The sequence below is a fragment of the Gymnoscopelus microlampas genome, assembly GCF_963454915.1.
Source record: "Gymnoscopelus microlampas genome assembly, chromosome: 11".
Lineage (NCBI taxonomy): Eukaryota > Metazoa > Chordata > Actinopteri > Myctophiformes > Myctophidae > Gymnoscopelus > Gymnoscopelus microlampas.
In genome coordinates, this window is record NC_139948.1 from 53,137,682 (window position 1) to 53,164,703 (window position 27,022).

The 27,022-nt window shown below is 40.2% G+C and overlaps 2 protein-coding genes across 2 annotated transcripts; both read right to left on the reverse strand.

Annotated features, from left to right (window-relative positions):
* Positions 1–12,277: 12,277 nt before the first annotated feature.
* LOC311055762 (interferon-induced protein 44-like) lies at positions 12,278–14,537 on the reverse strand (the record flags this gene model as incomplete). Its single annotated transcript, XM_084072029.1, has 5 exons — positions 12,278–12,822; positions 12,911–13,011; positions 13,231–13,408; positions 13,820–13,994; positions 14,392–14,537. 5 exons carry the CDS (start codon positions 14,535–14,537, stop codon positions 12,637–12,639), a joined length of 786 nt encoding a protein of 261 aa, XP_083928155.1. The 3' UTR covers positions 12,278–12,636.
* A 6,918-nt stretch (positions 14,538–21,455) lies between these two features.
* LOC311055903 (uncharacterized protein) lies at positions 21,456–26,342 on the reverse strand. The gene is made up of 3 exons (XM_084072171.1): positions 26,266–26,342; positions 25,069–25,389; positions 21,456–23,295 (listed from the first exon to the last, which is right to left on the reverse strand). Exons 1-3 carry the CDS (start codon positions 26,282–26,284, stop codon positions 21,821–21,823), a joined length of 1,815 nt encoding a protein of 604 aa, XP_083928297.1. The 5' UTR covers positions 26,285–26,342; the 3' UTR covers positions 21,456–21,820.
* Between the last annotated feature and the right edge of the window lie 680 nt (positions 26,343–27,022).

Sequence of the window (27,022 nt, forward strand, 5' to 3'; positions counted from 1 at the left end):
TAATTGTACTTGGTGTTTGTGTTTCAGGTTCTCGGTTTGTCTGTACCGGTATGTTAGTTCGAGTTTGAGTTGTTGTGAGTCTGTTTGTGTGTGTGATCCTGTATATTATATGTTAAGTGGTCTAAAGTGTGATCCTGGTTCCTGAGTTGAGTTGTGCATTTGGTTTCATTTGATTCCAGGTCCTGACACTGGTTTTACAATTAATTAAACACTGAGTATTTATACTTACTGTACTGCAGTCAGAACTGTAGTCGATCTTTAGAAGGAAGAAGAATCTGAAATTCATAAAGTTGGAAATTAGCATAATATAAATCATTTCTTTATATTATTTGTCATTTTTTTGTTGTTGCAATAATTCATTTACATATAGACAATTACAAAATCCACAAAATATGAACTAGATTACAAAGTTCATCATCTTCATTTAATTTCATAACCCAAGCCCCACCTAACAGTGCATGGATGTTGTGTGTGTGTGTGTGTGTGTGTGTGTGTGTGTGTGTGTGTGTGTGTGTGTGTGTGTGTGTGTGTGTGTGTGTGTGTGTGCGTGTGCGTGTGTGCGTGCGTGCGCATATTGGGCTACAGTGATAGACTTCACTGTCTATCACTGTACAAAAAAAACTTTTAACAAACAAAACATGAGAATATCCCCCCTCACTTTTCGGACCCTCCTTCCTGGCTGCTTCTTCTTCTGCCCGTTGATGAGCTTCCTCACGCTTCTCATTGGCCTGTTGCGATGCTACTTTATCAATTTTCTCATTGGCTTGCATGGCCAGGGCCACGGCCAGCACATCGGATGCTTGGTCGAGACGATCGTTCAATCTCTTAAACTTACGTCTGTGTTTGCTAACTGCAAAACACTTTTTGCTGAAGTTATCAGAGGTGTATTTTTCGATGACCGTGTCAGCTTCTTCCAGGTTTTTCTGGAGTTTACCGAGGGCCTCGGTCAGCTCCTTAGTGATATGAGCTTCTCCTTTCTCCTGCAGGTTCTTCAACAGACGCTCCAGGTCTTTGACTCGCTCAGCCAGATCCTGACAGTCTTTGGTGTTATATTTGACTTCCCCAACGTGAGCGTAGATTTTAGTTGCTATGCCAAAGATGCTGCCTATGCGATTCATGTCTGATGACTGAAGCACGGCACAAGGGAGAAAGATAGGTTGAAATAGTGAATACAAATGTACCACTTAAAACCTGTATACTTGGTAAATGGGGTCAGCTCTGTATTTTGGTTTGCTCTCGTTTCCCCTCTACACTAAATCTCTTTGCCGGAAATAGCAGATCTAAAATTTAAACGGATTGGACTGGACTTGAATGTAACAGACTGAATTGGATTGAATTCATACAACTATATCTCTACTGGCAGAAACCAACTATGTCCAAAATATTAACTTTTCAGGAAATTAAAAAAGAAAACAACAACCTTGTTGTCATGGTTACTGTCTCTGTTAACTCACAATTGACGTCCTGCCCGTGGTCCCGTCCCTTTTCGCAACCATCGGTTGCTGTTGCTTGATTGGATAAAAATCCTTTCTAAACGTGGGTGCGGTTTATAGTTTTATTTACAAACTGAGCATAAACAACTAGAAGGAGGCGAGACCAGGGCACGACAAGACAGAAGGAGCCTGCTGGTTGGTCAATCAGGGACCAATCAGAAGGCTGACAATGTCATTCCCTTCCTCCAGAGCCGTGGTTGCCGTAAGTGGATTCACTTGTGAGCTCCGCCTCCACCTGAGCCTGATTGGCCTCACAATTCTTTGACCTGAGGGGCGCTCGGGTGGTGCAGTGGTAAAGTACCCGACCACCACCGCTACAGAGTCTGGGGGTTCGAATCCGCCGCGGTGCATCCCGCTTTGTTGAGCGTCTATATGAACACAATGGACCCGTATTTGGGGAGGGGAAGCCGGGCGGGGAGGAGGGGGATAATTGTCACCGCACGCACTCCTACAGGCTGGGGGGCGGAGCCTGTCAGCTGGGAGCGTTTGGCGGGAGGAGGAGTCAGTAGCGATGACAACACACAGAAATTTGTGTGGAGAGGAATTAATTGGCATAACGACAAAAAAAAGAAAGAGCAACAATAATTGTACTTGGTGTTTGTGTTTCAGGTTCTCGGTTTGTCTGTACCGGTATGTTAGTTCGAGTTTGAGTTGTTGTGAGTCTGTTTGTGTGTGTGATCCTGTATATTATATGTTAAGTGGTCTAAAGTGTGATCCTGGTTCCTGAGTTGAGTTGTGCATTTGGTTTCATTTGATTCCAGGTCCTGACACTGGTGTTACAATTAATTAAACACTGAGTATTTATACTTACTGTACTGCAGTCAGATCTGTAGTCGATCTTTAGAAGGAAGAAGAATCTGAAATTCAAAAAGTTGGAAATTAGCATAATATAAATAATTTCTTTATATTATTTGTAATGTTTTTGTTGTTGCAATAATTCATTTACATATAGACAATTACAAAATCCACACAAAATATGAACTAGATTACAAAGTTCATCATCTTCATTTAATTTCATAACCCAAGCCCCACCTAACAGTGCATGGATGTTGTGTGTGTGTGTGTGTGTGTGTGTGTGTGTGTGTGTGTGTGTGTGTGTGTGTGTGTGTGTGTGTGTGTGTGGGGGTCATGGCCAAAAATAAGCCCCCTTGCTTACCTCGAGAAATAGAGAAAAATAATTGCTGTTTTGGAAACAAACCTTTTTTAAATGAAAACACTTCAGGTACATCACATATTCAATCCAATACCACTCTGTGTGGCGTATGTGTGTTTAAGAGGAGGTACAGATTAGAAATCAGTACTATATACTTTACAGTAGATAAGGAATTCCCCATCACCAGTGCTGGAAAAAGTACTCAAATGTTTTACTTTTCGTCATTTCAGATGACTAAAATATGACCAACACCAAATGGAATTTTATTCAAAAGACTATGACTAAAACTGAATCAAAATGTGCTGTCAAAATCAACACTGATTTACAGTACTTTTATTAGTATTGTTCAATAATAAATGCTGTGCCTCCCAAATAAACAAACACATGAAAAAAGGAAAATAATCAAAGGGTAGGATGCCAAGAAAACAAAAGTTTCGGTATTTAACACAGAGGACATCATTGCCACTGCCGACGGGACAGTGCTCAAGGTAGTCGAGGACTTCAAAGGACTTTTACTTTTAGTTGTACTTTAAGTATTTTTATAAGCACCATGGGTGACCGGGCCTTCTGTTACACAGCCCCATGTCTGTGGAATGCCCTCCCTGACCACCTGAGAGCACCACAGTCCACTGATGCTTTTTAAAAACCTACCTTTAAAAAAAAGCATTTTTCTAATTTTCATGGACTTTGTTTTTTGTACTGAGTTTGATGATATAAGCAAAGATTGTTAATTTAGGAAGATACATACTGTACACCATCCCAGTTGGAGCCACCAGTGGCGAAATAGCACACACATTCAATGTATTGGTATTCAAGAAACAAAACAAAACAAAAATAATATGGACAATATAACAAAGAAACAGCAAAAACATATCACAACAATAAAAGTCAAGGCTCATTAGGCAGACCATATGGAAAGTATTTGGTGGTCAAGAGAAGCGATTTCAGAACTTTCTTGAATTGGTGAGAGGACAACCCCCATAGATGTAATGGAGATGGCATGCAGTGTGTGTGTGTGTGTGTGTGTGTGTGTGTGTGTGTGTGTGTGTGTGTGTGTGTGTGTGTGTGTGTGTGTGTGTGTGTGTGTGCAGGGCGTTGCCGAAAATAAGCACCCTAGCATTTTTGGTTTGGGAAACAAACCTTTTTTCAATTAAAACACAATAAAAAAAACCAGAACATGAAATCAGAAACAGATTTTCAGAGGGAAAACACTATGCAGCTTAAAGGGATAGTTCACCCCTAAAATAACTTTTTTCCTATGTATTAGTCACCCCATGGAGACTTGAATTCAGGGATATTTGTTTAGTTTTTGTCTCATTCCTAAGTCAATAATGTGATAGCCTCGGAAACCCATGCCTTTTTTTTTGTTTCAATAATGTGATGACCGGCAGTGGTTCCGGTAGGAGACACAAAGAGTCTCCTTTGTATCTCCTACCGGAACCGACAAATTATTGTCTTAGGAATGAGACAAAAACTAAAACATATCCATGAATTCAAGTCTCCATGGGGTGACTGAAAAACAATACTCATGTAGAACAGAGATCAAAGAGAAAAAGAGCTCCATCCATGGTGGTCACTTTATTAGTACCTGGTTGTCAGGCTTTCATTTCATACACAATCTATTTACAACACCTAATGCCACTTTTATGTAAATGACAAATCCGTATGAGAACTAAATAAATAGCTAATCAATTAATCCTTCGGGAAAAAAAAACAAAAAACTTTGATTTATGTATTTTATCAATCAATAGATCAGAACTGGCTGGCCAAAAAATGGGGGGAACTTACCCCCCCCCCCCCCCCCCCCCCCATAAAATCGCCACGGCACACACACACACACACACACACACACACACACACACACACACACACACACACACACACACACACACACACACGTAGTAATAATATACTGTATACTCACTGTGAGAGAGAAGAGGTGGAGAGAGCTTCTTCACACGTCCTCAGATAAAGACAGACTGAACGACTGTTGAGTTTATCTGAACCACAGAGAGGCCGTCTAGGGGCGGAGCATTGCTCTATAGGGTGGATCCTCATCCTCAAGAGAGAGAGAGATGTTCTCCAACAGAAGAACAGGGAGACCAATTAGAAGTAGAAATGATGGTCAGAATAGATTTTCATTTTATTTTTTAATGTAAAACTAATAGGGTGGCACAGTGGTAAAGTGCCTGCCCAACACCACGGCAGAGGTTGTGGGTTCAACTCTACCGTGGTTTTTGTCCGGCTTTGTCGAGTGACAATTGGCCCGTGTTCTGGGGGAGGGAAGCCAGACGGGGAGGGTGATAATAGTCACTGAACGGGCTGGGGGGGACGGACGACTGTCAGCAGAGAGTGTTGGGTGGGCTCTAGGTCCTCCTGGTTCAGGGGCTCCTCACTGGCAGGTGAGTCAGTAGGACACGACAGCAGTGACAACACAGAAGTGTGTGTGGAGAGGAATTAATTGGCATAATGACTAAATTAGAGAGAAAAAGGGGTAAAAGAGAATTGGCTACTCTAGATAAAAAAAAAAGGTTTTGTGATGAGTCAGTTGTGAACAGTTTGTTTAAGGTCATCCTACATATAAATAAGGACACCTCTGTCTGTCAGTCACAGTTCCACATGGTTCTCCTCAGTAAGTTGAGCAATTGCTCTGAACTTGCACATGCATTGATCATTATGCAGACCATGAGGAAGCTGTTTCTCTTCCCCAAAATGTAAGTGGACTAGTTAATGTATTGTTTATACAGTTCATGGTTTAACTTGTGTTGAATAATTCTTCCATATTGTCTTTAGGCCACATCATGACATATTGTTTAAGACTGATTGTAATGACTTGAAACACACAGCATGTTGACAAACATTATAGTTTACTAGACCATACCCGGTGAAGGGCGCAGACAAAAGTAGTTGCAAACTTGGGGTTATTGCACATCCTGTCGCGCGGTGTGGTCCCCGACGGGCCGCACTCCCCGCGGTCACCCCTCCCCACGGGCAACCCCCCCTTTGGCCTTGTTTTCATAGACCTTGCTGCTTGTTTCACGCGCGAAACCTGGCAACGTTATCTCCCATTGTTTGACACATAAACGCTAATAAGAAGCTGAGATTTGATGAAATTGAAAAACGGGCTTCACAGTTAAGTTCAGATGGTAATGGTCAATGGCTGTGTGCAAAATCAGAGAAATTGCTCCAGCCACTGAGGAGAACCGGGTAGTGACACCACTACAGACAGAGGTTATTTAAATTATAGGAGGATAGGAGGATATTAATTAAGCACCATCTTTGTTCTACTGAAAACAACAGAGGAAGTCGGTGTGGAGAATCCCCCTGCCCTTAAAACTTATACAATGGCTCCATCTACTGGTCAGAAATGTAATATTCAGTAATTCATTTCCCTAGCAGTGTCTGTTCAACAATAAGATTTAACCCAGAATGATTTAGAACAGAGCTAACTGAAGGACATCAAATGGCTATCAGTCTATTTTTAAATTAAATGTTTGTATTGCTTTTTATTTTCTTATGTACCTTTGGATTGCATTGCACCATCTATTCGAAAATCAGTTAGGTTTGTAAAGATAGCCTATTAAGTTCATAATGACAATTAGTTAATTCCAAACGAGAGATTTACTAAACCGGGTTGTCTTGTTTTATAGATAGCATATTTAGTAGGCTAATCTGTAAAGAAACAATCAAAGCAATCATCAACAATGTTAAACATTGCAGCATCACCAAGTTTAACAGAACTTCTGTCACACTCTGCATGGCCTAGTGAGGGTAGTGTTTGCTAAAAGGCACAGTTTTAGTAAAATGGCAAAACTGCCAAAAATCGCCAGACAGAATCTTTGATGCAGAGAAGAAGTGTTTTTTTTTATTCACCTTTTTACAGATCAGGAAAACAAATGAAGCACAGCAATTTACAGCACTGGACAGATTGGCCTTGGATTCTTCCTCCTCAACAGTTCTTCCTTGACTGGTAGGTCCCCCTTCTTATATAGGCTAGGCCCCTCCCATTAATTGGACCATACCAAACCTGAATTGAATCCTCAATTTAACCAGCTAATTCCCAATGTCCAGAGACATTACAATGTATATACACATTTTAAAGTGTCACATATTACTCAAATAATTACCCACGTAATAATAAATAATAATTAGAGTACCCAATTTCCCACTTCACACCAACCCACAGTTGGTATGGTTCAGCATGGGTGGACCGAGCATGTTTGATTGCATGCTCCCTACACTGGAGTCAATGCAATCAAACAACCATCAAACAATATATCAATACAAGCAAACAAATATCCTTCTCTGCAACTTAAACATTAAAGAATACTTCAACGTTTAACTTTAAGGTGTGATAGCATTCATGTTAGGTTATGGGGAAAATAACACAGGAACTTATATTAGGTCAAATGCATTTTCAGTGGCAGGGTGAACAGCCACAACTTCCAAAAATAATTGTTTAAAATCACTTTGTTACATTTGAGTATACTCCCTTATTATGCACCACAGGAGACACACTTAGCCTAATCCATCATTATGGAGCCTGAGCATTAAGGACCAAATCATTCTGTCAAACACACATATGTTCCTGACATCATGCTCAGACAGTGACACAAACAACAACACAATGCATTAAGCAGTTAGGCTAGACTTAAACACGTCACATCAAGTAGAAGCGGTGAAGCAGTCAAATTATTTCCAAATTATTTCCTCTGTTGGTGAAGTTGAACCCAGTAGCCTTGTAGGCCTACTGGACAAGCCATCAAACACAGTGGCTACATAATGAACATTAGGATATAGCATGATGTTTGACTTACCATGCTGAAGTGTTTTTCTTGAAAGCGACTTTATAAAGATGTTAAATCATCAAGCTCATCAATTCAAAGTCAACTTTAATGTCCATTGAATATGACCTGAATATAAACAAAAGAGTATACACTATATAAATGGCTTTTAAGCCTCCTTTAGCCTAAAGGCTACTCTCTGTTGTATGAAAATAACTAATCTGCATGCTGTCAAGGCCACTTATTTTCAGTAAGCAACACCCTACACTGACTGAGTGAATTCAACTTGGTTCAGTCTGTGTTCATGCATCCTTGTCCTCAGTATATTTATGATTATTAGCCTATGTATCTCTATGCTGCTGTTTTAGATGAGTTCAATGTCAACATTAGGAAACTCACTCTATAAAAGCTCTTAACATTAACATTATTAAACATGGTGTCAAGAGAACTGTTGGGGAGAACTGGGCCTCTGGGGCATGGGTCATATAGGTGTAAATATTATATTAAAGCCCCACAATAAGAATACGTTTGATGTGTTCACTTTAAATTTAGTGATGTTTACAGCCAGACACAACTACCACCATTTCTACAAATTAATAGATTTTTTTTAGAAACATGGTGATGGGACACGTTGTGAGGTTGTAGATCGTCTATTTCCAAATAGCTATTAAAGTGGTTCATCTGGCCCGGACGGCTAGGGTAGCAGTAGGGTAACATCGGCTATGTTTTGCAGAACGCTCGCCTTTCATGGCATACTGTATGTCCAGAATGGGGAAATTGGCTTCATATGGTTAAAAAACCTTTTCTAGAGAGACAGACAGACAGACAGACAGACAGACAGACAAACAGACAGACAGACAGACAGACAGACAGACAGACAGACAGACAGACAGACAATACTAACCAAATAGTGAACAGTGTAAAGCAGGGGTCTTCAACGTTTTCAGGCCAAGGACCTCCTAGCTGAGAGAGAGAGATGAAGCAGCGACCCCCTCTATATTGTATAAAATTGTGTTTCAGACTAAACATTTTCTTTTTTTACCTGGTCTGCTCTTTTTTCCCTCTACACCAAACCTCTTTGCCAAAAATAGCCGATCTACAAGCTCACAACGCCTCGCAGCACGAGGCGTTGTGAGCTTGTAGATCGGCTATTTTTGGCTAAAGTTCTCCTCGGAAAAGGGATGCTAGGGTTGAGGTAAGGTTAAGGCAAAAAAAAATCAAAATCATATCACACAAAGATTTGCCGGATCCCCTATAGTAACTCTGAGGACCCCCTAGGACCCCCTGTTGAAGACCCCTGGTGTAAAGGATAGTTTCCACAGCCAAACTGTCAGGTTTCTGAACACAAACTGACCCTCGTCACCATGGCAGTCATTATAAACTTACCCATTACACTGATACATCAACGTATTAATATCTGACTGTAAATACACTCCCATTCCCATAAATACTGTCCATGTTTGATATGCTGCTACAGGTGCTGCTATGGATATGGAGTCACACATTAGCCGTGGTAGAAACCATACATACAATGCAGCGGTTTCATCACATGTTTTTATAACTTGATACATAGTTTTTTTGTATTGTAAATGAATAAATGAATAAACTATGTATCTTATTTGCACATACGCTATTTATATATATTTGTTTTGATTTTATTTTTAAACTATTTTTATTTAAAATGTAACAATCTATGCAGTTATTTATGCTACTTAGCTTGTATTAAATAATATAATTGCACCCTTTCACTCAGACTGTACATTTGTGTGACAAGCTGAACTTGATTTTTTTTCTCAGTTCAGGTATAATGACTGACATATTTCTTTCAAACCTTCAACCATGTTCTCAAAACTTTAAACACAAAACCAAATCTTCAAACTGTATTCACAAAACCACTTACTCCTCTGTCAACATCAAACATTCACCTCAAAAGTAGAACCATTGAACACGTGTCACAAAATCAATCAATGCTTTCAGATCATAAACACACAGTCAGTTATTAAATAAACACTTCAGAACATCTCAACACATTGACCTAGTGTAGCCTAGTAGTTACAGAATTAGTTTTTACATTTGAAATGCATCTTGCATTGAAAAGGGTATAGTTATCACAACTAACAGTAAATATATTGTAAGTACTTTAAGTTATACAGTATTGAATGTCTGTATATATTCAGCACATACTGTACAATACGATGAACCATGGTGGTCAGGGGCCCCTAGGGGGTCCTCAGAGTTAGGCTACTACATGGGGGCCACCACATCTTTTTTGTTATAGGAAAGGTGTTTTGTTGTCTATGAAAAAGTTTAATCTGCATTTCCTGTCAGTCTACTGTCCTATCAATAAAGGCATAAAAACAAAGCTTATAAAACAGAAACCTGCCTGACAACTCCACTCTTATCTCCCAATTATCTGCCCTAATATGAAGACTCATCTCTTCAGATTCCACCTCAGCCTGTAGCTCTTGACCTAGCCTAGATGACCATGCATTCTTATGTAAAGGCTAAAATGTAATTTAGATAGCATGTTATTTAGATTGATGCTGGGTTCATTTGTAGACCTGGCATCCAATAGTATAGTTTCAATGTACAGATGATTATTTGTTGATAGTATGCTGTTTAGACTGATGCTATAGGTTCTTGGTTTACCAGTGATCCTAGTTTACTGAGACACTACACTGTCTCTATGCATTCTATGTGTGTTTACCTTATTTATTGTAGGCCTAAGTCACATGGTTAAGAGTGTCTGATAAATGCCTACATTGTAAATGATGTGACCACAGGCCAGTTCAATTGGCTGTATAGGAGAAACAACTATTTTATTGGGTTGAAATGGGTTTATTTCACTATGTGTTTAAAACTATAAAATAGAGACTGAGGTTGTAATGTCACAGTCTGACAGCAGATGGTGCAGTGGAGCAGATTCACACACTTTTCTGAAATGATCTCCTCTCCTCTCCTCTCCTCTCCCTTATTAAGTATTACTTTAATAATTTAGCAGCTGATAACATTATGTCACTCAGTTATATGTCATGTTAAACAATGACATTTTATTTGTAGGCATATAGCACATTTCAACAACAAAGCAATTATTCACAAACATAATTTCCATGTTTTAGAAGACCTAGACAGACAGCCTATGGTTGGTCTCATATCACCAGCTCTGGGTTGTCAGGGCTGACCTTTGCCAAACTCACCATCACCAACATTAACTAAAATATGCCTGAAAAAGGACTGATTTTCTCAGCCTCTCTTTCCCTGCTGTAGCCCCGTGTAGAAGGATGAAGGAAAAATAATTCTCAGGGGTGGATTCTGAGGTATTTGTACTTTACTTGAGTATTTCCTATTTCCAATACTTTTACTTCTATTCCACTACATCTCTATTGTACTTTTACTCCAGAATTATTTGAAAACTTTAGTTACTAGTTAATTTGTAGATTTTTATTATTATTTCAAAACATGCATTAACCAGTGTATTTCTATATGCTTTGGCAATTTGAAAATAGCCGACCTACAAGCTCACAATGCGTTGCTTTGCAACACGTTGTGAGCTTGTAGATCTGCTATTTTCAAAAGATTTTTTATACATTTTGAACACTTGTGAAACGGGACATTCTGCACAATGAGTACTTTTACTTTTGGTACTTAAGTACATTTTGATGCCAATACTTTTGTACTTTTACTCAAGTACATTTTGAATACTTGGACTTTTACTTGTAAGGGCGCGGTCCCACCGCACTTTTATTTTACCTCTGGGGCGGAATCTGCCAATGCTTTGTCAATGCAAATGTGTTGATTCATGGTCTTGCGCATTTTTTCCAATTATCCAGAAATGTTTTCAACTTACATTTTAAGACGTACAGTAAGCTACTACAGTATATTTAAGGATACTGTTTATTCATACTCACATGGCAGTTTACTAAACTGAAATGCGTGAATATTTACAGTGTCCATGAATAAAATGAATAGAGAGCACATACATCTACACATGAATAACCTGATGCAATAATGATTTAAAACATACAGTATGTGGGAGGATTCAAGCCAGTTAGTCATAGTCAGATAACTGCTTAATTAACTGTCTGAAAGTATGTTCAATTATACAGTGAAGTCACACCATTAACAGACTCTGTATCAATTTCTTTTCATGCATCACTCACCTCAGATCTTTAAACCAGGAATCCAAAGTCTAAGTATAAATCCATGCATCTTTAGCAAAGATCTAGGACATCTGCCTGGCTTAAACAAACACTTACAGTATAAACTAAAACATATTTAAAAAATGACAAATATCCTTAAATAAACATAATTATTCATGTAAAATCTCAGTGACATTAGAAAAAAACAACATCAAAAGGATCTTTACTGAATGACAAAATCAATATAGCAGGCGATCTTGTGTGCAACCAATTTTTAATAAAGTCAGAGTCAAGTTGATCCAGTGTGTGCTCAAGGCAGTTTTTGTTGTTACATCTTGTGTACAGGTACATAGGAGTAAAACTTATTTTTGTTTGGCTTCCTGACAATGTACAGCAGCATAGTCACATGTGATTTAGGACTTATTTTCAATTACATGATACTGATTTTAACATGCTGATATATTTAGAGACTTTTTGTGCTAATTTATTTTCCATTCTTTACTTATAAGTTTTACTACTTGAACTGAAAACATGAAAGCCTGCATAAACAAGAGTTTCACCTCACTTTGACCTGTAATTGTGTGACAATAAAGGTAATTATATATACAACCCAAACCTCTACCAAAGTGTCATTTATAGATCCTGAATCAATACAACCATGATTGTGTCATTTAATCATCCTTTGACCTTTTCATTGATATGAATGTGTTAATGTTATTTGATATTCAGTTAATGTGTTTTCTTTGTGATTTTGATTAATATCAAATTGCCTCTGTTTTATTTACATATTCAACATAAACATGACCAAAAATAAAACCTTGAATAAAACCTTACATGTATCTAACTGTGATAGAGTTAAAGTTATAAAAGTGTTTCATCTTATTTCAAAGAGGCATCCTGCTGGCTCAACCAGTTCCTATCTGGTTTCTATTTAAGGACCCCCGTTAAGTTTGTTCCATTTGTACACTGTTAGTTGTTTAAATGAATACATTGAAATTAATTAGGGACGTGACAATGTATCTAAATGAAGCAGAAATGCTACAGTATGCAATCCTTAAGGTTTTGAGTTACTCTGATGATATTGGATCAGCATACATCCTGTCGATGAAGTCTTCTCCAAAGTTAATCATGTGTTGCAGTGCTGTCAGTATCAGAACATCAACGTCATCATTCAGGTCAGTTTCTTCATGGTAGTTCTTCACAGGAAATATGCAGTTCATTGGAATACCCACTCGGTCACTGAATTCCTGCATCTGTGTTGAGAATAAATTACAGTTAATATTCAACAGAGATGAACAGGTGGTTTTGAATAATCTTGTATAAAACTTCTAATATGCTCACCTTTTCCTTCACGATTCTGCATTTGTAGACATTTTTTACATCTTCCTTCACCAAAGGATGAGCACAATCAATTTTGGTGAGAATGCAGATCTGTGGAATGCCTGTCAAAGGTGAACAAACATACTCAGCCCGATAAGTGAATGTTTTTTTTCTCCTTCCCAACCTGCTACACACACTAACTAGTGTGGTTAAGAACTAAATTAATGATGTCTCAGTGACATTGTCACTGTTTGTTTGTTTGTTTGTTTGTTTCAGGAGGAGAACACAAAGTTGACAATAACCATGTGAGAACAAATCATCAAGCTAAAATGTGCTTTTACCCAGTTCACTGGCTGCAAGTCTGATGCGCCGTATCTCCTCTATGACTCTTTGCCTTAAAATGGTAATGGTCACTTGGCCAGCAGGAATGACATGAACCAGAACATGGGTTTTGTCCTCTGGTTTGGGGTCATGATTGTAGAGAGGAGCCTTATCTGACATCGCTGCTACAGGATTGAACTGTACAAGAATATAACATCTTGTTATAGTAAAAACGATAACATTCACATGGAACATCATTTAGTTTTTCATAAAATATGGTTTGAATTCTTTATTTGTGTTCAATTCAATTCAATTCAATTTTATTAAAGTGTCAAATCACAACAAGTTGTCTCAAGACACTTTACATGTAGAGAAGAGACCCAACATCCCACCCTGAGCAAGCAATTTTGCGACAGTGGCAACGAAAAACTCCCTCTTAATTCAACAGGAAGAAACGTCAGGCAGACCCTAGGCTCTAGGGTGGGGGCCTTCTGCCTCGACCGTGTCGGGGGAAAGAAGAGTTAATTAGTGTTAATGATGACATGTTATTAATATCCTGTCATTAACACAAATTAAAGAATCAGAATGTGAGACATGCAGTCATTTTACCGTGTCACCATCCTTTACATGACCTTTCATAGCCAATAGAATGTTGTCTTCATGAATTCCATATTCTCCCTCAAGGCCCATCATTTGAGTGAACACGAAGGGGAAGAAGCTCTGTCTTTTTCTTATTCTATAGGTTTTATACTGTAAAAGCATGAACAGATCTGTAAGACTTCTTCTGTATAATTATCACAATAGAGATCACACTGATACATTATAGTACAACAGAAATAGTAACATAACAGACTATAGTATAAGTTTGTGCCTTTTCAACATATTGTTTTCATGAGGTTTAATAAGTACAAGTTCAAAAGTGAAAATAGAACCCATTTGTATGGCAATGGTGAATCCTACTGATGTGTATCACTGTTTATAATCAGGGCATAGAATTGCTGCTGCTGTCTTTGTACAGTGTTATACTACTGTGTGTACACTGTAGTACACAGTACACATTTTAAGTTGTATGATACAGTATACTAAGCAGAGCATGTGCACATTAAGTAAATGACACTTTCACTATAGATATACTAGAACAAAATATATTACATACTTGTAAGGTGTAACTTGTACCATACCCGGCACCCACATCTGCAAAATGGTTCATTCTCCCCCGTAAGACGCTGCTGACAGAGTTGATGAAGCTGGATTTGCCAGCTCCTACTGGTCCATGGAGCAGAATCCTCATGCTTTTGATGTTCTCATGTTCACGGTCGTATTCCATCACACTGTTAAGCAGTCTGTCTTTGTCTCTAAAGAAATACAATAAATTAGACAAATAATTGTCATAGATTCAATGTAATCTTTTAGCAGATAATGTTAAGTGGTGTATTGAAAAAAATTAGGTGGGCGTAGTGGTGTGTTTCCAGGAAGTAATTGATAAACTGTTGTTATCTGATCAGAAATGATTCAATTGGTTGCAACACTATGGTTTTAATGTCACATTCATGAATAAGGCCATAGGTCTTAAATGATACCATAAGGCATACAATATGTTAAGACTTTTCCTTCATAATCTTGGGTAACTGCAGACCTGGCTCAGTATAATGAAATGTTCTGCCATGATGTGCTCACAAGATAAAAGAGAACTACAGTAATTAGACAGAGACTTCTGTCAGTAAAGCATTTATTTTCTCATTTTAGAAATGTCTTACCCAAAGTTGACAGGTCTCCATGGTTCAACTGAAAAAAGAGCACAGGTCTGAGACAACAATCTACAAAAAGGTTTTGCTTCAAATGACATCATACAAGTATGTGTACTTTATATTATAAATCTCATCTCATAATTATTTAAAGCTGCACTATGTAACTTTCCTGTTCTACCCCGGATTTGAACAAAATATACGACAATAAGCCTCTCTGGAGAGAGAGAGAGAGAGAGAGAGAGAGAGAGAGAGAGAGAGAGAGCGAGAGAGAGAGAGAGAGAGAGAGACACACACACACACACACACACACAGACAGACAGACAGACAGACAGACAGAGTCATTGATGAAATTATAGTCCAGCTTATTTAGTCTAATAATGTATTAAGTATTGATAATTATTATTTTATTATTTTATTATTATTTTTATTACCTGGCAGCTCAGTATTAATCCCTTCCATGAGTTGTGGATAGGTGATGTGAATCTCTGGCTTTTTGAGAAGGTTGAGGAACTGAGCTGAAATACCCTCTCCTCTACTTATCACTGTATCAATAAGTGCAATACAAGCCTTTTCTGGCTGCTCTATGCTCATCAGTTGGCAATATAATCTCTGATCCACAATTCCTTCAGACTGTGCATACTGCAGTATGATGAGGTCTGAGCTGAGGCACTTGATTAGTTTCACCTTGTTCTTTACCAATATTTTCACAGAGGGGTCCTGTGGAAATGAGTGGTAGGTAGTTATTACATACTGTATGTATCAAGTGTGACAATAACGTGCTCAATGTAAAATATATTTTGTGTTGCTATTTGCCAGAAAACCTCAAGTGTCTGAGAGGAACCCATAGTCTTCTCTGGATGAGGCACAGCTAAAATGGAGGGAAGAAAATAAGGAAAGTATTTCCTTATTGAGGATGCATCATGTATTACAAATACATGCATAATTATGCTTGCATTCATGTATGTTTGTGCTGATCAACTTGTACTGCATGTGTTTACAAATACATGTATACATACTGTATGTAAATACACACATGCCAAGTGTCTGGTAAGAGCTGTAGACAAACAATGCATTCTCACACCCGTGCTGTCAGACGGCTGACGAGTCGGGACGTATTTGACCGTTGGGCAACGTTTAAGGCGAGGCGACGCCCGCAACGTCGCATCTCAACTAGACAACACTGAGTCGTCTGAAGCAGACTTCAGCTACGCAAGGCAGCCTCGAGTTAGCCGCATGCAGGCAAGCACGTGACATGGAGCGTTGTGCGCCCGAGTCTTTTTAATGTTTTTAGCGGTGTCGTGTTGGGTTTGAGACCGGCACTTATTGTAAAATCACTTCACAGGAGCCCTGCCTCATCAAATCAAATGTTGCATTATGGTCAGATGTTGTTCCGTCACTAGAGTGTTACTTGAGAGTGAGAATATGTTGAGAGAAGATGATTGGTAGCTTACCTGCTGGGTGGTTGTTGGATATTTATCTACTGAAAGATCTAAAAAACAACAACAACACTTTATTAACACAAAAAAAAAACTTTATTAACTTGCATTGTACTGGGAGCTGACCAGTACAACCACAACATGAGCTGACCAGTACAACCACAGCATGAGCTGACCAGTACAACCACAGCATGATACTGTTGTACTGGGAGCTGACCAGTACAACCACAGACTGATACTGTTGTACTGGGAGCTGACCAGTCTGTGTTATACTGTAGGCCACTGAGTAGCTCCACTGGAGCATTTAGGGGGTTCAGTGCCTTGATCAAGGGCACTTCAGTGGTGTTGGGGGAGGGGTGAGTGGTGAACAGTCACTTCTGCACCCAGATCTTTGCTACAGGTCCGAGGAATCGAACTATGTTTTATGTGAACCAGTGTTCATTCTGCTGTGTAGGTTATTACTCCAATAGAAAAGTTAAACCTTTCTGTTTGCTGCTGTTTTATATTGAGGGTTTTTTAATTAATGTATTGTGCTGCACTGTAACTTCAATACAAATTAAATTATATAGCCTTTAGCAGAGGCAGACGTACCCATTACCCATGTGTGTGTGTGTGTGTGTGTGTCGGAAGCGTCCTGTCCCCCACATGTAACATCGACCATGACATCCAGGTCCGTGTTGGCTTAGCCTCTGCTGCCTTCGGCAGGCTCAAAACCAGGGTCTTCCTCAGTAGAAACCTGACAGTTTCCACCAAGGCAGCTGTATACAGAGCAGTCTGTTTGTCCACACTGCTATATGGCTCGGAAGCCTGGACCCCGTACCAAAGGCACGTCAGAATCCTGGAGAGATTCCACATCCGCTGCCTACAACGGATCCTGGGTCTGACCTGGGAGGACAGGGTCCCATACGTGGATATCTATGACCGGACCCAAACACCCAGCATTCAAGTGTTCCTTGCGCAAAGACATCTGCGCTGGGTGGGGCACGTAATCCGCATGCCCACCCAGAGGCTCCCCCGACAGATCCTCTACGGCCAACTCCAGGAAGGCTGTAGGTCTCCCGGGGGACAGCGGAAACGCTACAAGGACCACATAAAAACCCTCCTGAAGCGCTGTGCTATCCAACCCTCGGCACTAGAAGACCTGGCTGCTGATCGCCACACCTGGCGCACCATCAGTCACGAGGGGATCGCACACCTCCAGGAGCAGACCACAGAGAGGAGAAAGCAGCAACGTGTGCAGCGACACCAGCGTGCTGCAGGGGCCCCCCTCTCATGTGTGGACTTCATCTGCCCCACATGTGGCAAACCATGCGGGTCACGCATTGGCCTGCACAGTCACATGCAATGGCACAACCGCAATCCCCCTCAATAACCCATTCCTGGAGCAACGTCATCATCGAAATCGATGGACAGCCATAAGCAAGCAAGTAAGTGTGTGTGTGTGTGTGTGTGTGTGTGTGTGTGTGTGTGTGTGTGTGTGTGTGTGTGTGTGTGTGTGTGTTGGTCCTTCAGAAAGGAGATGCTCGGTGAGGGGGGGGGGGGGGGTCAGTGTGTAGTACAGTAGTGCAGGGCAGCGGTTAGGGGCAGCGGTGGCCTAACGGTGAGAGGAGCGCACTTGTTGCCCGAAGGTTCCCGGTTCGATTCCTCGGACCTGTAGCAAAGATCTGGGTGCGGAAGTGACTGTTCAACATTCACCTGGTGGTTATACCAGTCAGCTCCCAGATGTTTGCTACAGGTCCCCCCCACACACTGAGCGTCTCCTTTCTGAAGGACCAACACACCAATGTCTAGAATAACAACAATAGCTTCCAACAACACAACTCATGTCATCAGGACATCATCCACACACACACACACACACACACACACACACACACACACACACACCTGACATTGAACTCACCCGCTTAGACCTCTTTCTGATCTTTATCTTCAGTTATGTTTGTGTAATCCAGTTGGTCACATAGCCTGTTAGCCTCTTTACACGTCCACAGACAAAGAGAGACTGAACAACCTTGAGTTTATTTGAACCACAGAGAGGACGTCCAGGGGCGGAGCTTGGTCTATAGGGTGGATCCTCAGAGAGAGAGAGAGAGAGAGAGAAGTTCTCCAATAGAAGAACAGGGAGACCAATTAGACAGAATAGAAAATAAAACAATATTATTATTGAAATATTATTATCAGGCTTTGAGGAAATTTCCTGACATTTGGCACCATTTGTTCACATTTCACATTTGTTCACAAGGATGAACTGAAGTAGGTGGTAAAAGGTCAAAGTGACCTCATAAAACACTTTCATGAAATTAGTCTTCAGAAAGATAGTCTTCATTCGCTAGAAGACTATCATACAACAGTTATTATAGTTTGAAACATATTTAGTTTTTATTTACTTATACCGTTTAGTTATACAGTTTTAGTTTAGTTTGTATTCAGCTTTAGGTTTTCAGGTATATCAGGTACATATCTTGATCAACTTAATCATTAACTACACATTACGAGGTCAACCTGTCTCTGGGACAACCACCAAGATGTACTGACACAGAACCAGCACCATATAACTATAAAATAATAACTGATTGTACTCAGAGGTAGTTCCTTGTTTCTGTTATAGAAGATAATAATGTTTCACTGTCTGCCATTGTCCTTCAGTGTACATTATATGGACTAAACGTACAGTAAACATGCTGTGCATTACTGATGCTAATGATCAAAAACAACTTTTTTCATGCATATTACAAATCTCTTCGAGAGAGAAAGAAAGAGACAGACAGACAGACAGACAGTATTGTATTTGTATTGTATTAGGCTACAGATGAATTGAGTACAATGGAAACAAGTCTCCTGGGGCTTTTTGTGTTATCCTTTTAGCATACCTTTGACTGTACCACCTGTACTGTTAATAATCTTGCTAATGATAAAGTATTTAATCAATCAATCAAACCCCTCTCATCAAAGGTGAGCTGGAGGGAGGTGTCACATGTCACTGTCTGGATAATCTCGCGTCACCAGACAACTATTCCACAATCTCTGAATGCTATATAGAGTCTGGAACTCCACTTCCCGAAAGCTGCTTAACGGAAGTTGTTCAGACCGGAAAGACATTCGACTAATCACGACGCGGTGCCCGCGGACCTGTAGTCCTAGTGGAAACAGAACCGAGGCGGAAGCATAGAGTCACAGGTAGATTCATGTTATTTGTGCGAGGATTGTTTATCATTATATTCATATATGTATCATAAATGATACATATATATATATATTTGTATATATATATTCATATATATATCATATTTATATTATTTAACACTTGTTGTGATTCCAGTCGGACTCCTTTGCGCCACTGCACAATGCTAAAACGGAAGTGGGTAGGGGAGGGGCTTCCGCTTTCCCCTTAAGCATAATCAGAGCTTCCGAGTCCCAGACTGTATGCCGGAAACATTTGTAAATTGTGGGAGGCAACAGTCTGGCCACGCGAGACTACTGTCTGGATAGCTGCTACATCACTGTGAAAAGAGACACAAGCAAAATAAGATAAAACAAATGGACCAACGGAAAACTTGTCTTAATACTGCTGCCATTTTTTGTGTGGTTGCCCCAAAGGACAATACACTATAGTACTGGGCGACTTTGTTATTATGTTTTTATTACTCTTTATTATGTCCTTGTTGAATATCTTTATTATCACTATTATACAACACACCGCTGACGTCAAATTCACATCAGGCGGTGTGTAATCAAGGATAAAAGGATCATCAAAGAAATCCCAGTCACATTTTTTACAGCTGCCATCATTCAGGAGATATCATTGTATCAAAATACTGACTGGACAGATCAAAGGACACTTTCACAGCCAGGCTGCCAGGTTGCTAAACACAAAGTGACCCTGGTCACCATGGCAGCCAGTCATATCACCTTAGTTATCAAAGGTGCAAACGCACACCGGTCCCTGCGAGGTGCCAACCAACGAAATTAACACTGAAGAATACAGAAGGGGGGGGGGGGGGGGGCGGAGACGGTCAGCAGACAGTGATGAGTGGGCTCTACGTCCTCCCGGTGGAGGCTCCTCACAGTCAGTAGGATACGACAGCAGTGACAACAGGGAGGAATTGGGCCTCACTCTGCCACTGTCCCACTGTCTGCCCTCTGTGCTCTGCGGCCCCGCAGCGAGAATCCACTGTGTGTGTGTGTGTGTGTGTGTGTGTGTGTGTGTGTGTGTGTGTGTGTGTGTGTGTGTGTGTGTGTGTGTGTGTGTGTGTGTGTGTGTGTGTGTGTGTGTGTGTGTGTGTGTGTGTAACATTTCGCACACAGGCCTTTTACTTGTAACAGAGTATTTTTATATTGTGCAATTGCTACTTTTACTTAAATTATCTGAGTACTTCTTCCACCACTGCTGTAGGATAAGATTGAGTGAACATTGGCTGCATGGGGGAGATATTAGGCTTAATATATATTAATATGAATTAATGTAAACGCAATTCTGTCATTTATACTGTAAATGTACAAAACATATAATATAGTTAGGACATTTTTCATCTTCTTCATCATTGTCATCATCAGATTAATGAAAAAAAACTATTAAAGCTATTACAAATTGACACTTAAAGAATTATGATTCCTGGTGTTCAATTAAGAGATTTATTAAAACAAATATACAGCAGTTGAGCATTTCTATTCAGAATGATATAGTACAATGTGATAATGTGTGTTAGCACCACTGTATTAAAAAAGCTACCCATAGACTACTGTACAGTCATGTTTATTTATTTATATATATACACAGTAGCACATTTAAAAATAACAGCAGATGCATAAAATGGCACAGGAACTGGAGTGAACAGCATAAAAAATATCGTTGTGTAATTTGTGAATTCTGTATTATGCAGGGTTCTGAATTTAGAAATGTGTCCAGGATAGTGAAAGACATGTGAGAACAGCTTTTTCCTAAAAGTTTCTAAAAGAGTGTCATCTGGGAGATAGGTCTGTAATTGTTGTGGTTGTTAAGGTCCAGGCCAGGTTTCTACAGTAGAGGCTAAATGGAGGGGACAAACTCCAGTTTCTAAATATCTGTTATTTATGGCCAGAATGAGGAGTCAGATGGTGACAAAAACATCATTGAAAAGACGTGATGGAATAGTGTCAGAGGGACAATATGTGGATTTTAATTGAGAACCAACATCAGGCAGATAGGAGGACACAGGTCAGATATGCTGCAGACAGACAGCTAGCCGAATAATTTGTTTGGAACTGGAGGTGAGATGAGTGATCTGATATTCATAATTTGGTCAATGAAAAACTTTTCATGTCTGTATCGGGAGCAAGAGTAGTGGTTGCTGTTGGGTTGATGAGTGGGTGAGGTAGGGAGCTGATGTACAGTATACATAATACGTACAGCTTAAAAAATGTTTATGCACATATTTTACACATACTCAGGTTACCAAGTAGATGTCTTGCAGTTCATTTCTCAACATATTAGTACAACACCTCATCCACCATGACTGCCCTCTCCTTCCTCCTCTCTCACATGGTATCACTCCTACACTTCCTGCTGGAACGTTTGCAAACCTTTCCAGCAAGTTCAGGTTCTCTTCCTCCAACTCTGAACAATGTTTGTGTCTCTTCTCTAACTCTTCTTTCAGCGTTGACATCTCTCTGTTCTTCTCTTCCTCCAACATTCTGTATCTCTCTAACTCTTCTCTCTGTGTTGACATCTCTCTGTTCTTCTCTTCCTCCAACATTCTGTCTCTATCCAACTCTTCTCTCACTGTTGTCATCTCTCTGTTCTTCTCTTCCTCCAACATTCTGTATTTCTCTACCTCTTTTCTCTGTGTTGTCATCTCTCTGTTCTTCTCTTCCTCTAGCATCCTGTGTCTCTTCTCTAACTCTTCTCTCTGTGTTGTCATCTCACTGATCTTCTTTTCCAGTCGTCTGTTAAACTCTGTCTGCATCTTTGTTTTTGACATCATGATGCTCCTTTGCATCTCAGGCAGGACAACCTTCATCAGGTTTCTCTCTGCTTCTATTCTGGCCTCTCTTTCATAGAACTCTCTCATCTTTTCTATTTCCTGTCTGTGTTTCTCCATCTCCTCTTTTCTCTCAACTTCCCTTATTCGCTCTCGTTCTAGCTTTCTTTTCTTCTCTTCATCCCGCTCCTCCCTCAGTTGTTTCTCTAGTCCTTGGATGGATCCCTCTATGTTACTCAAGGAGTCCTTAAGGTCCTTCTCAAACCTCTCCCTCATATCCCTCATCTCCTGATTGTCCATGTGTCTGTGTCCTGTCTCCTCACTGTCTCTGTGAATCTTAATCTCCATCTCTCTGACCTGGGCCTCTGCCTCCTGGTAGAACTTAGTGCTGTAGAAGCTCTCTGTGTTTCCTTTCACCATGTCATCTATCTGCTCCAGCAGCTGTGAAACCTGACCATCATGGCTGCTGTCCTTAATGTTGAGGAGGTGACATCTGTTCCCACATTTCTCTACAAGCTGCTGATGTTCCTGACTGCCTGCTTTAACTAACTCCTCAACACTCTGGTCTCTCTCACTGTCCTCATGGATATAGATGACAATGCTATGGCCCCAACAGCTCTCTCCGAACATCTCTGGCATCTTCTCCATCATCCCTCTCACCTCTCCTTCAGAAGGCTCTGCTGGTAGGACCAGGAGGAAGGCATGGGGACCAGGAGCAGACAGATTGAGACAGAGCCGAACATTCTGCCTTGTTTCCTCTGCAGAGCATCCAGAGAGGACTGTAGCGTCCACCAGCACCAGCTGTCTCCCACAGACCTCCCCCTTTCTACTCCTACTCAGTTCAGAGGAGCTGGTCTCAGCACCAAACACCTCCCTGCCCAGGATGATGTTTACTGCTGCACTCCTCCCAGCTCCAGTCCTCAGAAGCACCAGTCTCAGCTCTGAAACACAATACAAAGGAACAATGTATAAAACTGGAACACAGATGTACACATATACTGCACTGAGTCACTTCAGTTAACAAGTGATCCTACAAAGCATTACGTGAAGACTTAGTTTATTTCTGATAGTCATATAATTCTTATCAACATCGACACATTGCAACAATTAGATTGTGTCATTTAATTATATTTTGAGAACAATGCACACTTTTATGTCCCTGCTGGAAGGTCAACTAGCAGACTCACTGTTTAACACTCTACCCGCCGGGCCCGTAGCCTACGGGCCGATAAATCCAACTGTAAAGCGCCGATCCCATAGCCTACGGGCCGTGGTGCTTTTCCCTTTTTTTCGGGAAAAAAAAACTTTTTTCAATTTTCTACACGGACCATTTCATTGTAACACCACCGGAAAGCCCTTATTTGGGATTCCGGTTTTGCCGATGCCGTCAGCCCTCATTCTAATGACGAAACTGAAACTCAATTTTCTCCTCGTTGATTTCTTCTCCTCGTCGATCACTGTTTAACATAAACTGTTCTAACTACAACATGGAGGCACCGTTTGACACGCGTTCTTCAGTGGTAGAAGCAGGCAGATGTCTGCGATGTCTACGCCCTATTGCACTGACAACAGCATGCTCAGGTTTTGGTACACAGTGTAGGCCTATGAATGGTTTATTGCTGGGTTATTACTTGGGTGAAATTGGCTCTGTCTCTTCCAGGGGTGTGGTTGAGGACGAGCGCAAGAGATTGGGATCCAAAGTAACAGCAGACACTTGTTCACAAACAAAGAAATCAAGTGCTACCGCAGCTTCACTGGGCCATATGTTCTGGACGTGCCCCTCCCTCAATACCTACTGGAGACGAATAGTTGAAGTATTCTCCCATATGTGTAGAAAAGCAATAACTCTTTCCACACAGCCATTTTTGGCATAACTCCCCTAACTGTACAGTCACATCTCCACAAGCAAAAGCTTTGGCATTTGCCTCCTTATTAGCTCGTAGACTGATTCTCTTAAACTGGAAGTCCGATAAAGCACCCTCTTTCTCGCAATGGCTAAAAGAAGTCCTGTCTTTCCTACCTCTTGAGAAACTCAGATATAGAGTATGTAGAGGTCGCAACAACTTTATTTTAGCTTGGAGTCCCTTTGTTGATTTTGTTTTGTAAAACTGTTCATTTAATTATTATCATTATTATTATTATTTTGTATCTATTTTATCTGTGTCCGAATTGTGATGTGAAAAACTGTCCCTGTTAAATAGAATTGTGAAAATTGTGTTTTGATTGTAATCTTTGTCCCACTGCTTTGTTTTGTTTTATTCTTTTGAGCCTAAAGGTCCTTACACACCGGGCGATTGTGTTGTATGTGTGTTTATGTAGTCTTGTATGTTATATCCACACAATTTCATTTTGTATAATATGCTATACATTTGTACGTGTATGTAACATAAAAACTGTAAAAAAAAGTTGTACAAAAAAATTGTATAATTGAGAACCACTATAGTATATAGGGCTTTTTACAAATTGAACCCTGCTTTGTAACGAACTATCATGCATGTGATGTGGGGCCTTATGATATATTGTAACAATATGAATATTAAAGAAGCAGACACAACTTTAAAAAAATCAAGTGCTCATATTTAAATCAGAGAGAGAGAGAGAGAGAGAGAGAGAGAGAGAGAGAGAGAGAGAGAGAGAGAGAGAGAGAGAGAGAGAGAGAGAGAGAGAGAGAGAGAGACAGAGAGAGAGAGAGAGAGAGAGAGATTTTTTTTCACCTGAGGTTAACTGCAGCAGTTCACTGAGGTAAGGGTCCAGCTCTTGAATCATGTCAATCATTTGTGTGCACGGCTTGTCTCCCTTTTTCTTCACCATGTCGATGAGTAGCCGCGCTTTGTCTGACCTGAGGTTTTCTCCTCTGACTGCCTCCATTTCTCCATGGTTGATCACATTCTTCTGCAGAAGTTTGTCCAGCAGAGAATTCAAGGTGGCCTCTGAGACTCTTTGAATGAACTCTGTTCTCACACACTTCAGCTTCTCTGCTGCTTTGTCTTCCTGGGTCTTTATCACTGTCAGACTTGGTTGAGCTGTGGAAGCACCTTGAAGACAAGATGGAGGATTCATTTAATTAGTAGTGTTATTGTAAGAGCCATATGATTGCTGTTGTTGTTTTGCTCCTTTGATGATGTCACTGTAGTGCATGGTCAAGGCCAAGGTTGGCCAGGGTATGTAATCAAGGTCCCTAATCAAGTGCAGGTGATGCTGATTGGCTTATTATTTTGTATGCTGAAGTGACAGACAATAATAACAGAGAATAAATTTCATTTCAACTCAATGGACACGTTTTGGACTTATTTTATTGAGCACATGTCTAAACTTAATTCCTGGCCGTTGGCAACCAGTAGTGCCTAAAGTATAGGACTTTGACACTACAGGTATAATAATAATAATAATAATAATAATAATAATAATAATAATAATAATAATAATAATAATAATAATAATAATAATAATAATAATAATAGATCAGGAGCAAGAGTCACTAGGCATGTTTGTTGATGTGGCCTGAATGAATTGTTGAAATTGAAACTAGTCAACTGGGTCCTGAACATCTGTGTGTTACATTTGCCTTTGGATTTGGATATTCAGTGTGGGCCACTGTATTTTTTGCATATTTTAATAGTTACGACATCAGTATTTTTTGGCTAAAATGCACACACATCCCAGACGTACTAGGCTGGGTGCTGGATCAAGAAAAGTTAAACAGTGTATTAGAATAAACAATATGCAGACCATCTGCACATTGCTGCTCTCAAATCCCAAAGTTTACTTTGGTAACATTTCGAGCCACAAGGCTCTTCCTCAGACCTGGTGTGCAGATTTTTTTTATTCTTAAAAAAATGTCATGACATCAACATAATTAGTGGACGTAACATCAGGATGACAAAATGTTCGATAGAGTAACATGGGCTCACTGTCTGGAGGTGAGTCCATAGTTCTGTCTGTCTCCTTCAATGGAAGAGTGGAGTCCGTGTTCTGGTCATCCTCTGAAACATCATAAACAGTGGATGTATTGACAATACAGACAAAAAAAGGGAATACAGGACAACACATGTGGAGCGTCATGCTATTCCTCAAAGCACATCTCCATGTTGAACAGGCACCCCAACCAACCTTACTCTCCCCACCTGGCAACCTACAAACATGGCCATGTTTTCTTGGAGCCAACCAAACAGTAGACACTGTGACGGTTTGAAACCCACAGGGGGCTATTATGCACATCTTAATTACCGGCAGGTCTTATGTCTTAACTGAAGACGTGGAGGCGTGGCCAATGCCATTTTGCTATTAGGAGTGCGGTAACCCATGGTAGACATTTGTGTTGTTTGGGCGTTACTTTAATCAAACCAATCAGAGTATCGCTGCCATACCCTTTAAGACGCAGCGCTATTTTCCGTGCATTAAGTGGTGAGATCAAAAGAGAAAGAAACATCACATTGAAAGGAGAGATGTCTAAGTGCAGGCATGGCCGTCACAATCAACCTCTGTCTAATTATGTGACTGTCTCATGTCAAAAACACATCTGTGATATCTCTTGACAAACCAACAAATATTCACATTCTCAGTTGCCTATTATTAAAGCATCTCCCCTTTCTATCTATCTCAGCGCAAAAGCTGCACAACTTCATATTGTTTGATAAGGGCATAATAATAACCCTGCATCACCCAGAC